At 36.3% G+C, this 13,805-nt stretch overlaps 2 protein-coding genes across 3 annotated transcripts in view; one reads left to right on the top strand and one right to left on the bottom strand.

Moving 5' to 3' along the window:
* LOC126815727 (nibrin) overlaps nt 1-13,805 on the bottom strand; it is a 417,793-nt gene that overhangs the window by 306,978 nt on the left and 97,010 nt on the right. The window lies entirely within an intron of this gene.
* Nucleotides 465-12,323, top strand: LOC130010490 (beta-1,3-glucan-binding protein-like). The gene is made up of 12 exons (XM_056099970.1): nt 465-590; nt 2,150-2,233; nt 4,124-4,261; nt 4,526-4,653; nt 6,581-6,655; nt 7,741-7,801; nt 7,935-8,102; nt 8,835-8,918; nt 9,563-9,674; nt 10,610-10,684; nt 11,522-11,648; nt 12,078-12,323. Exons 1-12 carry the CDS (start codon nt 470-472, stop codon nt 12,285-12,287), a joined length of 1,383 nt encoding a protein of 460 aa, XP_055955945.1. The 5' UTR covers nt 465-469; the 3' UTR covers nt 12,288-12,323.

Raw genomic sequence — 13,805 nt, forward strand, 5'->3', positions numbered from 1 at the left:
ATTGCTTACATTTGACAACCTGGTTTTACATATGCTAAAGTAAAAGTTACAGAAAAAATGTCATCACATATAACACAGGCAGTCAATGGCATAGCCCTAACTTATAAAACAGTTTAATAAAAATAATTTGTACATGTATATAATTTATAATCTGAAATTCATGCCTACAAATCTGGCCTTCGTTTGACAACCTAGTGTAACCCTCTAAGCCAGTTTACTTCAGCCGACAGTGGTCACCGCCGTTGCCCCCTCTGGCCCTAAACAGACGCATCCGCTACCAAGTGTCTATTCCTCGTTTTTAAAACAGCTGTCAATATTAAAATTGAACGTGTATTTAGTTCTGTAAGATAATCATCTGCCTAAGATATGACCCGATTCCTTGATAAGATTCGGGGCCAGACACGTATAAAGCTTATATAAATGCTTCATATCTAAATTGTATCTTATTAGTACCATTGTGACAGACACGATGTTGTCTTTAAACGTGTTTCTATTTTTAATACCTTTAGTTTTTACTGAATCTTTAATACCTACAATTAAACCACGAATTAATAAAGATGAGCAAGGACGCATATCATTTCACATACATGGTAAATATTTTTTTTTATATTCCATTATTATTTGAAGTGTAATTACAGGAGTCAATTTGTATATTTGGGTTTTTCTGACTGTTATGTGACCGGGTTTCCTTAACCCTTGTGCCGGACACGTCGCACGAAAAAGGTTGTCGACAAAAAGGGGTGATCTAAGACCCAGACATAAATAGGTTTTTGTATGCATAATTTTATACAAATATGATCAAACTAGAGCTTCATATAAAGACTGAAGAATAACCAATCAAAGTAAGAAAAACAAATATTTGAGGTATTAACAATGAAGATATGAATTATAAGGTATTTTTGAAACCATCAATATCTGCAAATAGCTTAATTGTCATTTCCATGTAGAATCGTCTTTTGACGGGATTGGTAGAATACCTAGATTTGTTTTCAGATCTACATTATTAGAATGATCAAAACAATATCATCAGTAAGAACGATTCCAAATACAGAGCTTGCACTGAGCACAGAACAGATTAGGCACTTGTAACCAGCAAAATGTTAAAGGAAAGAAGAGAGGGGCCTACAAGTCCCCTTGTTTCCGATAATGTAATACTTTTAGTTTCTTATCAAATGGTGAATGTTGCCACTGCCCCACTTCCGTTCTATTTGCAGCATTATAACCGACGTTAAGTAGCTGAAAATGTATAAATTTCTCGCTAGACAATTATGAACCAATTCCTCATAAATGTTAAGGATATGGTCGAGGGGTCCTGAAATACCCTTTGTATCCGCACAAGGGTTAAGAAATCTCACCAGGGAGACGACCCTTTTCTCAAATGTACGAAATGTTGCGGGAACCATTTTCAACAATCAAACTGTGAGGGCACAAACGGTAAAGATCACGAAGTAATGGAGCTCCATCCATTATCCTAACCGTACGTTCATGTGTTATTAATGTGTCGAATGCTTTAGGCCAGGCAGCTATTTAAGGTTCTTTTCGCTGCCCTTGTTCCTAAGGTCAACATCCACCACGATTTTAGATATTTCTTACCGCCATGTTCTTCTTGGGCGGTGGTTCTCAGCCTTTTTTTTTACCAACGGCACACCTTGGAACACATGAAAAAATAGCGGCACACCTGGCTAAATATATATATATATGAAAACCGTAGACCGAGACTAGCCATAGACACATAGAATGACTTAAACTAAATAAAGAAAAACACAAGCTATGAACTATCAGTGAATACGCAATTGGGATCACGTGGTTTTTCGCATTTTCTAAGTGTGCCGTTCACACTTCTTGGGTAATGTGTCGGGCTGTTTTCGCTAAATACTAACCGTGTTCGCCGGTTGGCTAGCATGCTTGTGTACAGTTACGTCACATGCTATTTACTTTCAGATTTTCATATGGAACCTATTTTATAACAGCCAAGAAATGATTAAATATTTATCCTATTTCGTCACACCCGGTTTCCATTGCATTTCATTTAGGTTTATTTCATTTTTACTCTTTGCATGCCAGAATGTCGATTCTCAGACAGCTTTATATTAAAACTAATAACCGAGTAGCCATATAATTGAATTATAATATTTATGATATATTTCAGATGAACCTGGTAATTTGATAGAAGTTATTGTAACAACTGAAGTCAACAAAGATGTCAACATTGGTAAAGCAACTCTTAATAAAGGTTGGTCTGTTTAGTTTAGATATCCTAGACAACTGTACTATTCTTCATAATAATGCATTTAATGTACTCTGTAGCAACACCGACAAGGGACTACCGTTCATAGACTGTGTTAAATGTTTCTATCCCAGACAGCTTTAATAGTTATCTGAGACCAAGGAATACTTGATAAGGGCGTTCTTAAGCCCATTTAGTATAAACAAATGATTTTATGATATACTATTCAAAAAAAGTAGGGGATATTTGATTTTGGGGGCATAATACTAAAATATGCAAATGACTACGAAAAAAGTCACTATAGAACCTAACAGAAGAAACATTTCCAGTTACATGTGACGCCCAAACGCACCAATAGCTACCGCATGGAATGCAGGTGATGCTTGGGATCATCATGGTGTCCAACCCAAGATTTGCACGACTCTGACTTTGAATGTTACAGTCATTCTGGCATTGAATTCCAGGGTGGAAACATCAGTTTAATTGTTTAAGTGACCAGAAAACAAATTTTGATATGCGACGGCTTACCCAAAATGAAAGGTTACGTGCCCTTGGCATGCTACAGATCGGCACAACACAGGCGATTGTGGCGCGGACGATGGATGTTTCTCAGTCTGTCATAAGCAGGCTATGGTCCAGATACCGTGATACACAATCTGTACAGGACAGACCACGCTCAGGTCGACCAAGGGCGACAACTCAAGCCCAGGATCGATTTATCCGTACCTTGGCCTTGAGAAATCGTGTCATCACAGCAAATCAGATCAGCGCTCGTCTTCAAACAGACACTGGTGTGAGAGTGAGTGGCCAGACGATTCGGAATCGACTGCATAGGGGTCACCTTCGCGCCCGACGTCCTCGCGTGATCCCTTGTTTGAGAGATCATCACATTCAGGCAAGACGTCGTTGGTGTAGGGATCGTCAACACTGTGATAATCGACGCTGGAGCAATGTGATGTTTTCAGATGAGTCAAGGTTCACTGTTGATTTTTTGGACAGACGTAGGAGGGTGTGGCGTCGTCGAAACGAGCGCTTCCAAGACGTTAACGTCATCAGACATGATCGATTTGGGGGTGGTTCTGTTATGGTGTGGGGAGGCATCACTGTTGCTGGAAGAACGGCTTTACATGTTGTTGCAGGGCGTGTTACAGGCCAGTACTACCGGGACAACATCTTGGCAGTCCATGTTGTGCCGTTCGCACGACGTCATGGCCGCCGTTTCATCTTCCAGGATGACAATGCAAGATGTCACAGGGCCAGGATCGTTACAGGGTACCTCCAACAACAGAACATCACCACATTACCTTGGCCAGCACTGAGTCCCGACCTCTCCCCCATCGAGCATGTCTGGGACATGCTTGGACAGAGGTTACGTCAACGTCAACAACGTCCTGCCAATGTCCAAGAACTTGCTGCTGCGTTGCAACAGGAATGGGACAATCTGGACCAAAATGACCTTAGACGTCTCATTAGGAGTATGCCACGTCGGATCAATGCTTGTTTGGCAAACAGAGGAGGATTTACCCGTTACTGACTTGGTTGTGATGCTGTGGTAACTTTGCTGTTTGACCCCGGGTATCATTTTACCCTTATAATGGTCAGTCTGTGCCTTACTTAGTCTAACGATCATTTGGAATAAATCGATGAATGTGAACTTCATTTCATTTTGTCATTTGTTTCTTCGTCAGTTTCATTAGGTGACTTTAATAAAACTTAAAAATCAAATATCCTCTACTTTTTTTGAATAGTATATATAAATAACAAAGACCTCAAGGTTTATTGGCCAGAAGACAAACTAATTATTGTGCTGATGCTGCAGATAAATATGCTATTCCAGTAATAACATTAAGAAAGGGAAGACAGCTAATTTCATTTTTATTTCCATTTATTTTCCAGCGAGTAATGAATGGGATTACAGTACCTCGTATTACCAACAAACAGATGTTGATCAACTACGGTATATGATTAGTTATATATTTAATACAGCATCCAACTCACAGAAAACATATCATGGCACAATCCAGTTTAACTCAGGTAATTAAAACTCACCGACATATCTCGATACAGCCCAGCCAAGTTTAACTCACGCAGTTAAAGCACTCATTGTGTTTATTTCGTCTCTTAAGACATTAAATATGTGACATTGTGGCATACAACCGGAAAGGACCACTAGGCTCAGTAGTAGTATAGACAGTTTCCATACTTTTATATGCTGTTCTCTGTTGTCTATATCTAACATTTCTATAGATTTCTAACCGACGTTATAGTAAGATATTAAACGAAACTGATTTCTCTCAGGAACAGCCGTTCAACCAGCTCCCCATCCTCTAAGTAGAAGAGGAACTGTCGTGTTTCATGATGATTTTAATGGTCATACGTTAGATAAAAATAAATGGTATCATGAAGTCACTGCGAATGGTGGAGGGGTGAGTAAAATACTAATTGTCCACACGCCATGATCTTCATCCTAAAACTGATTTATCACAAAGCGGCACCATGGATAGAATTTTCCTTGTTCACGAGAATGATCTGAACAGAAGCATTCACCGTTATAATTGCTTAACCAATACAAAATAATATTGGTAACGTGTCATTACCATGGTAGATAATAAAACAAACTAAGTTATGGATACGACGTGATTTATTAAGATTAAACTGACTTATGAATCCAAACAAAGGGCGATAACTCATAATTTGAAATTCAATATAGATAGGTTATATACTGAGCGCCATGGAAAACGCATCACTTTTTTTTCCCAAATATTTTATTACTAGGTTGTTTTTATATGTATAATATTATGCAATAATATGAACTATTGTTTCACACTATGCTCCCAAACGCAAAAAATATCGGCCCGTGTGCAAAAAAAAAATTGCACGAGATGCACATGAAAAACCCAATATTCACGTGCAGCATTGTGTGTGAGCCCTTTAAAAGCATGTTTTCAACTTAATGTGCAGTACATGAGCTGTGAAACGTCAATCTGTCGTAATTTTTGGTTGGACGTGTGGAGGAATCGAGCTAGAGATGCCAAGACTTACTGAATATCAACGGAATGAAGCCATGGGAATGTCCAGGTCTGGCATGTCTCCACGTGCTATTGTCAGACACTTCAATTGTCATCAGTCCACTATTGTAAGGTTGGTGGAACGTGTTCGAGTTACTGGATCAACACGTGACCGTCAACGTCCTGGTCCACAACGCGTTACAACCCAGGTTCAAGACCGCTACATCCGGGTCACTCATCTGCGTGACAGATTCCGCCAGCGACTCGAACAGGTGCAGCAGTGGTCGGAAGACAAGGACCAGTAAGTGCCAACACCGTAAGACGTCGTCTAAGAGAAGTAGGACTCCGTGTACGGCGACCTTATGTTGGAGCTATCCTCAGGGATCATCACCGTCAGCGGTGTTTGATATGGGCTCAAGGACACCAGACATGGAGAAGAGTAGACTGGCAAAGTGTGCTCTTCAGTGATGAGAGTCGCTTTCATCTTTATGACGCTGATGGCCGTCAACGTGTATGGAGAGGTCTTGGGGAACGTCTTGCAGACTGCTGCGTCTTCGAAACGAATCGATGGGATGGGGGAAGTGTAATGGTGTGGGGAGGCTTCACATTTCATCACCGGACCGCCCTACACATTTGTAGGGGTCGCGTTAATGCTGTAGCCTACCGCGATGATGTCTTGCAACCAATTGTTGTTCCGATGTTTCGAGCGCACCCACAACTTCAGCACTTCCAACAGGATAATGCACGTCCGCATACCGCCCGTTTTAGTATGGACTACCTGGCTGCTAACAACATCAATGTCTTGGACTGGCCAGCCATGTCTCCGGACATGGCACCGATAGAACATGTCTGGGATGGGATTGGACGCCGTCTGTATCGGAGACCACAGATGCACACCATTGCTGCTTTAGAAGCTGCTCTTGTCCAAGAATGGAACATTTTCCCCAGGCCTTCTTTCAAACATTGGTAAATTCCATGCGACGTCGCTGCACAGCGTGCGTAAGAGCCCGTGGAGGACACACGCGCTACTGACATCTGTGTCGTACTTTTGGTTTTGACCCCTCTGACTTTGTACCCTTGATTACAGATTAAACATCCATAAGTGTACAAATGTGTTGTTATTGATGTGTTCCCATTTGAATATTGTTCACAATAAGAAGCAAAATAAATAAGATATGTTTACAGGATCATTTTGTTATACGAAAAACTAAGTGATGCGTTTTCCATGGCGCTCAGTTTCATTAATTGCTTGGCATTACCTAACACTCAATGTATTAATCTGTTTCATCCTGCATATACACCCTTATGTGGGGGAACGGAATTATTTACAAAATATCATTTTCAGAATGGCGAGTTTCAAGTGTATACAGCAGAGGCAGCTAATACTTTTGTCAGAAATGGTGTCTTATATCTGAAACCTGTAAGTATTATTTGTATGTACTCAAGTTTATATTTCGTACTAAATGTTTTGATGAATGTGTTTGTTTCTAGAATTTCTGATGCCGCTTCTAATTTTTGAATATTGAAATATGCTAATTTCAGATATGCTACTTATTTAAAATCGGTAGGCAGTGTAATATTATATTCTTATTGTAATCTTATATGCCACATTCAGTTTTTTAGTCTGTTAATATACAAAAAAGGACGGGTTATATAATATACCCAAAATTTAAAAATTAAGTCAAATACATATACAACATATCATCTGGTAAACATCCAACACAACCTTTTGTTAGAACAATTACAGAAAATCATTAGAACGCCGCGGTAATTTAAGAATTTAAACGATGAAATAGATAACCGAGACATAGTCTCGATTGTCAAGTACCGTTGCTACGATAATAAACAATCTATGATAATAAACTTTAAACACTCATAACTTCGCACAGAGTAATGTAATTTGATTCAGTTTTCCAATATAATAAATAAATAGTTTATTCCAGTAAGTAGGTCTAGGACCCATAGTTACAAAATATAATTATATACAGCAGTGATTTAACGAATACTAAAAAAAGAAATAGTAGACATATAAATATATATACATAAGGAGAATTCTAAATGTAGTTTGATTTATAACTTAAAGCGACATTGATAAAATGTGAAACTGAAATTAAAAGAGATTTACTTTTAGTTGTACATAACTAATGGAACATATATCTAGTATTGTTCACATTATTAACAAATTTTACAGGTATGTATTTATATCTAATATGACTCAATTTTATACATACAAATAAAAAATGAATATTATCTTCATCGCTTATCTTACATAATGGACACAACGGATTATCTTTCATCTTTCTATTAAACAAAGTTGTGGCTAATGGTAAAAGATTCAACCTTAGTTTAGTGATATTCCTTTTAACATTTAAATTCATCTCTATATATTCCAATATATTCCCTTTTCATGATCTATTTTTGAAGTATCGTAGCAAGAACAGTCAGTTCCTATTCTAATGCTTACATTCTCCATCTTTAATCATTCAAATATTTTATATTTTCCAGACACTTACGTCCGATAAATTCGGTGAAAGTTTTTTGCATAGTGGAACCTTAGACCTCAACGGTACGTATTTTGAATTTATTATTTTACACGTTTCTTCTGAAAAAATGTTTTCAGGATAGATATCGTGTTGAAAGAAATCCATGTCTACTTTGTCCGCCCTGTTTCCCCTGTTAAAGCAAATGTATGTTTTCAGCTCAATTTGGTTCCTGTACTGCCAGTTGGGAAAATGGTTGTCTCAGAAAAGGAAGTCAGCATAACATACCACCAATTATGTCATCCAAAATCTACTCAAAAGCCACCATCAGACATGGTAGAGTCGATGTCGTCGCTCAAATACCAAAAGGCGATTGGCTATGGCCTGGTAAGTAAATACAGATTTGGCGTCTGAAATTCAATCACCGCTCCATTTTTCAACACAAAAATAGTATGTAGCCTCGTAACTTTAATCGAATCATGGAAATTTTTGCACTGCTGGTCGTATGCGTTATAACTCCATCTCCATGCTAAGAGCGAGAGAAAGACTACGGATATTAACACACACTCGACACAAACAAGATTATTAGCTATGGGAGGAAAATTACGAAGTTGGACATGTAAGTCTACTCCTTGTTACATACACGTGTGGGTTCGAAACCACAGAACTCGACTCTAAAGCCCACGCATTATTTTTGTTTTCTTGTAGATATATTCATTCTCAAAATATACAAAATACATAATTCATTTTCAATTTATAAGGATAATCTCACATCACAGGATATTTACAATTTAAAAGTTGTATATATAAATATATCCACACATATACACCCACCCATACATATACATATACATATACATACATTTGAATAAAGGCATATTTATCGGTTGATATATCATTTAGAATATAACTATTTTGTTTAGGTTAAACTTTACCTGTGATAAGTAATAATAATGTTAATATATATAGTCAAAATAAGATCTACTGTCGAGTTAAAATCACGTTAAACCATTCGGCCATTCAGCATTAACTAATTATCTCGATATGAATGGTTCTTTCTTTTTTTCATGGAGAAACCCCGAGCCGAAAATATATTATTTATACTAACTTTTACTTCAGCAATATGGATGCTTCCTCAAGGTACAAACTGGAAATATGGTGGCTGGCCCAGATCCGGTGAAATTGACATTATGGAATCACGTGGTAAGAAAACTACTATAACAATAAAGCTGTAATGTTTACTTTTCAAATTAATTTCTCTTGTCGTGTACTAGATATTCTCAACGACCAATGAAACACGAAGTAAACAAAACGATACATTCCACCAGAATACGTTTGTGGTTATCGATGGCTGCATCCAATCAAAAGTCACCGTTTGTCGTTAGATCATTAAATGACCTAAATGGACACTCTTGCGCAGTATTTAGTTTATCAACGTTTTCTACGGGAAAGTGCAGATTTGATCAATTACTAGCCTCTGTACCTATATCGGCAAATTGCTACAATGATAAATGTTCTTAAACGTTTCTACACAGATATTTTTTTTTTTGGAAAAATGTACACAATGATATTATTTTTAAATTTATACAATGATAATTTTTATATAAAAAAAAATATATAATCTTTAACTTTTATACAATGATCAAATGTTATAAACTAAAATGCTAAAATGATAAATGTTTCGTAGCTAAGCTACAACAATAAATGTTTCTTAGCTAAGCTACAACGACAAATGTTTATTAGCTGATCAAAATAATAAATGTTCTTAAACTTTGTTAGATGAAAAATGTTTCTCGGATCTTTATTAGCTGAGCTATAATAATAAATAGTATATATTTTTTTTGTAGGTAACGTACAGTTGAACTCTGGTGGAAGTCCCCAAGGTGCAGCTAGAGTTCTATCAACAATTCATCTTGGTACAGATGGTGGTGGTGGTCATAGACAGCATGGTGAGGGCAAGTAAGATGTTTCATATATACAATAAATGAAGCCTAGTTTACGAAGATGATCCCAAACACGCTAGCTCGCTAGCCTGGAGGTCGGGTGTTCGATCACTGCATTGGCCGAGAAAGTTCATCCAGATTTTCCGGCGTGGTTTCCCCTTGTCAGTGATGCAGGACGGAGCCCCCCCCCCCCCCATACAATAAAGGGGAATCGAGCAAGCATACACTGAGAAAAATCGCTCGATGACCCTGACTTTAGTAAAATCACGAGCGTGGTATGTTTCTATATATATATATGTGAACAGATATGAACAGTATATGAACAGATATCGAAAATTTCTTATTAAGATCGTTTATTTTTTACTTTAAACACCCCAACCCCTCCTCACCTAATAAAATTTAGTACCGCGAAACCTTGATCTTTTTTCAAGGTATGTAAATATAAATGTGCCAGAAAATAACTTGAAATGTTGTACGGTCTCAAACCCTATTAAATATATTTTTTTCTTTTTTCTTTTTTTTTTACTTATTCCCTGAGAAATGTTTTTAGGGAAATGTTTTGCAAAATTTGTATTTGGAGATTTGTATTTGGAAATTTGTTGTTCGAGATTTGTTTTTCCCTCCAGTGTATGTCTATGATGAAATGTAAATGTATCTTTATATTAAAATACGATCAAATTAAACAAAAATACATTTTACAAATCTGATATGACAATTAAATGTCTGATTTGTAAAACAAATATTGACTTTAAGATACAAATGTTAATTTTAGTGTACAGATGTCGGAATACGACAACAAATGAAGAAATAAGAATTAAGGACTATGAAGAACACCAAATAAAGAGCTGTTTGTTCTTCCATACAGAAGATGCTTATAATTTACAAGGCACATTGTTTGAACTGTGGGGGAACATTTTTTAGTTTTTAAACATGCGCATTAATGTCTTACAGAGTGGCTTCAAATGGTAAAACCTGGGCTGATGGTTATCATACTTACAGTTTAGACTGGACAGAGAATCATATCAAGTACGTTTATTACAGGTCTTTTAAAAATGAATGTATTGTATTGTTATTATCAAGTTTAGAAACACCATTAAATCTGTGATTGATCGGATTATTATTGGTACCGCTTAGAATCAGGAAAATTAGAACTACTCGTTCACTGCACCCAGCGACATTGATTGTAATACTTTCTCAATTTATCACCCAATAATACATTTTACATTAGATATCGCTTTACATGAATTTGATTGGTTAATTAAAAAGAAACTACTTTTTTTTATTAAAAAGGAATTATTTTTTGGATCCAGTAATACTGTTGGAGAAAAGTTCCCAATTACCATAAACAATTACAATACTTCCTATAACCATAAAGGAAACAGTTGGTCAATATATAGCACTTAGCATTGGGTGACTTGCTGTCAAAATATGACGTACATGTGTCACTAAGCCGTAATGTAATCAGGTTCAGTAAAATTAAATCTATACCAAAGAATTATATCTACTTATGTGTGCGCATAAGAACGGGTTGGGTGAAAAATAAATCATACCCGTCTTTGTTTATATCAAAAATATCAACACTCGTCGATAAAGTAAAAAAGACTCTGTACTTGCTTGAAAACGTTGAGAGAATACTCTTCGAAACGTCGCCCAAATAAATCAGTAATTGTTCTTCCATAAGTATGTGTTATAGTTTAAAAAAGACTCGACAAAGTCTCATTCTTTTTACTATATGGACTTGTGTTGATATTTTTTGATATGAAAAAGACTCGTAGGAGATTCTTTATTTGTTTACTATGGAAGCAAGCTTTAGGGAATTTTCTTTTTGTTCGTTTAAAAGAATCTTGTATCCTTGTTTCACAGAATGATGATTGATAATCAACCTGTTTTAGCCTGGAACACACCATCAGAAGGTTATTTTAAACATGAAAATTTAGGTGGTAGTAACATCTGGTCGAGTGGTGGAAAAGATGCTCCTTTTGATACAAATGTAAGAGCACCCTTTGGAATAAACTGTATAATGAATTATGATAATGAATTCTTTAGTTAGAGTTATTTGGATGGAAGCATTATTCAAATGATTTCATGAAAAAAAAACTTGCAAACAGAAATAGCATCTTCAGTATTTGGTTGTGAAATTTCCTCTATATCACATTTGGCAAATATGGATCAATTAGTAATTTGGGCGGAAAAAGCAGAGCAGTCTTAGTGGGTATTAATTGATATGAAATTATACCACGTGTTAGACCCAAAATGACATAGTCTAGATTGTGTCTAGTGGAGGTCCTCTCTCTCTCTCTCTCTCTCTCTCTGAAATCTCTGAAATCTCTGAAGTGTGTTTTACACAAACACATTCTAACGGAAACATTTACATTTATTTTACAGATATTGGCTACTTATGTATCAATTCTATTTTCAGTTTGCTTTAATATTAAATGTAGCTGTTGGTGGAGATAGAGGTTATTTTCCTGATGGTTGGAACAATGGTGGTAATGGTGCGAAACCATGGACAAATTTTGCTTCAACCGCCATGATGGATTTCTGGAATAACCGTCAACAATGGCAGAAAACATGGCATGGCGATGATGTAGCCATGAAAATTAAGAGTGTCACTATGACGCAATACTAAACACTTACCTATCATTTGAAAATAAAACAAATCTGCATTGGGTGCTGTGTGGATGTCTTATTTGTTTGGAATAATACATATGTGTTTTTAGTTGACGTAAGGGATTAGCCAATGAAACGGTCTGCTACAGCGAGTTCTTGGCGTAAGGTGCACGGAACTATTGGCATTCCCCTAGAAACATCAACGCTGGGTTTTCATAGTTGTCTTGGTGGCGTACTGGTATATTTAGCTTTTAATAAATTACACATATGAATTCCTAAAACCAGAATTAATAAATTAATATGGTATTTGTCCTCTAAATTTATGTTCTTTTCAGTACCTGTAAGGCCAAAAGAGACTTGATAATCGTGGGCCAAAGCTGCTAACTAATTAAAGATGCATTATGTAAGAGCTAAATCCGCCTACTGCAGATCTTTCGTTTGGCCTCAAATGTTATACAGAGCATTACAATAGACATTTATTCACATGTAGGACTATCGGATCTTTAATCTCCACGTTGTATTCTCTTCCAACAAACTAGAATTAGCGTTAGTCACAATTCTTCCTAGTCTCAAATACGTATATGACTGATATGACAGGCGGTGTGAGTTCTGCCGGATGCTACCCCCCCCCCCGCCCTCTCCTTTATAGGTGCCGACTGACGTAGGCTAATTAGAAATTTTCCACTCATGTGTATTTCAAAGAATAACAACTTATCCTTGAAAAATGCAAATGACCAGCATGTTTACAAACCTATACCTGCGTTAAGGTATCTAAATAACCAGCCTGCTTTCTATATTTTTGATCATGAACTTAGAATCAAACATTTGTAAAGATAACAACATTGTTTCAGTCATCATATTTCTCTATTCCATGTCCTGTTACTGTCACAATATTTCATAAACAATTTAATTTGCGTTTTCAAAATACAATCATACCATAACTAATATACTAACAATGGAGAATACAAATAAAACAATGTCGCAACGAAAATATTGTTACACAAGTCCATAATCAACTCTCTATGCTACCTGCTGGTTTTGATGTTCAACGGATTTAAACATGATGGTAGCAATGACAACCGAAACTACAGAATGAAGTATTTTGACTGAAATTTTTAATATTCCCTTTCCTATCATCTCTTTATCTAAATCTCACATAAAACATGTTTTTAAGTTACAAGTTTAGATTAATGACCATTTCATTGATAGATCTCATTTTACACCAACAATTTAGGTCATCAAAAATAACCCATAACCGTTTGTTTTGAAATCTTGTTCTGGAATTTACATTGGTTGCCGGTCATATCTACAGGATGAATTCTATTGATTTTTCGACCAACTCTCCTAAAGTAATTGTCATTTGTTAGGAAATCTTGTTAGCAATCTATATCACCACAAAATATACTATATGTATAGTATAGATTCGGACGACAAAGTTATTAGTGAGTGTATGTTTCCTGTCCTGACAAAATATGTTTGCGTATGTGATCGAAATATGTAACTTTTTAAAAACATATAGTTTCTTATCTGAAATTCG

This window comes from Patella vulgata, chromosome 3 (assembly GCF_932274485.2).
Source record: "Patella vulgata chromosome 3, xgPatVulg1.2, whole genome shotgun sequence".
Classification (NCBI taxonomy): Eukaryota; Metazoa; Mollusca; class Gastropoda; family Patellidae; genus Patella; species Patella vulgata.

Excerpts from the sequence above, each read along its gene's own strand:
- LOC130010490 (XM_056099970.1), top strand. The coding sequence starts at position 470 with ATGTTGTCTTTAAACGTGTTTCTATTTTTAATACCTTTAGTTTTTACT. Across the intron at positions 6,656-7,740 it reads GTGTCTTATATCTGAAACCT|ACACTTACGTCCGATAAATT; the intron begins GTAAGTATTATT and ends TATATTTTCCAG. Across the intron at positions 8,103-8,834 it reads AGGCGATTGGCTATGGCCTG|CAATATGGATGCTTCCTCAA; the intron begins GTAAGTAAATAC and ends CTTTTACTTCAG.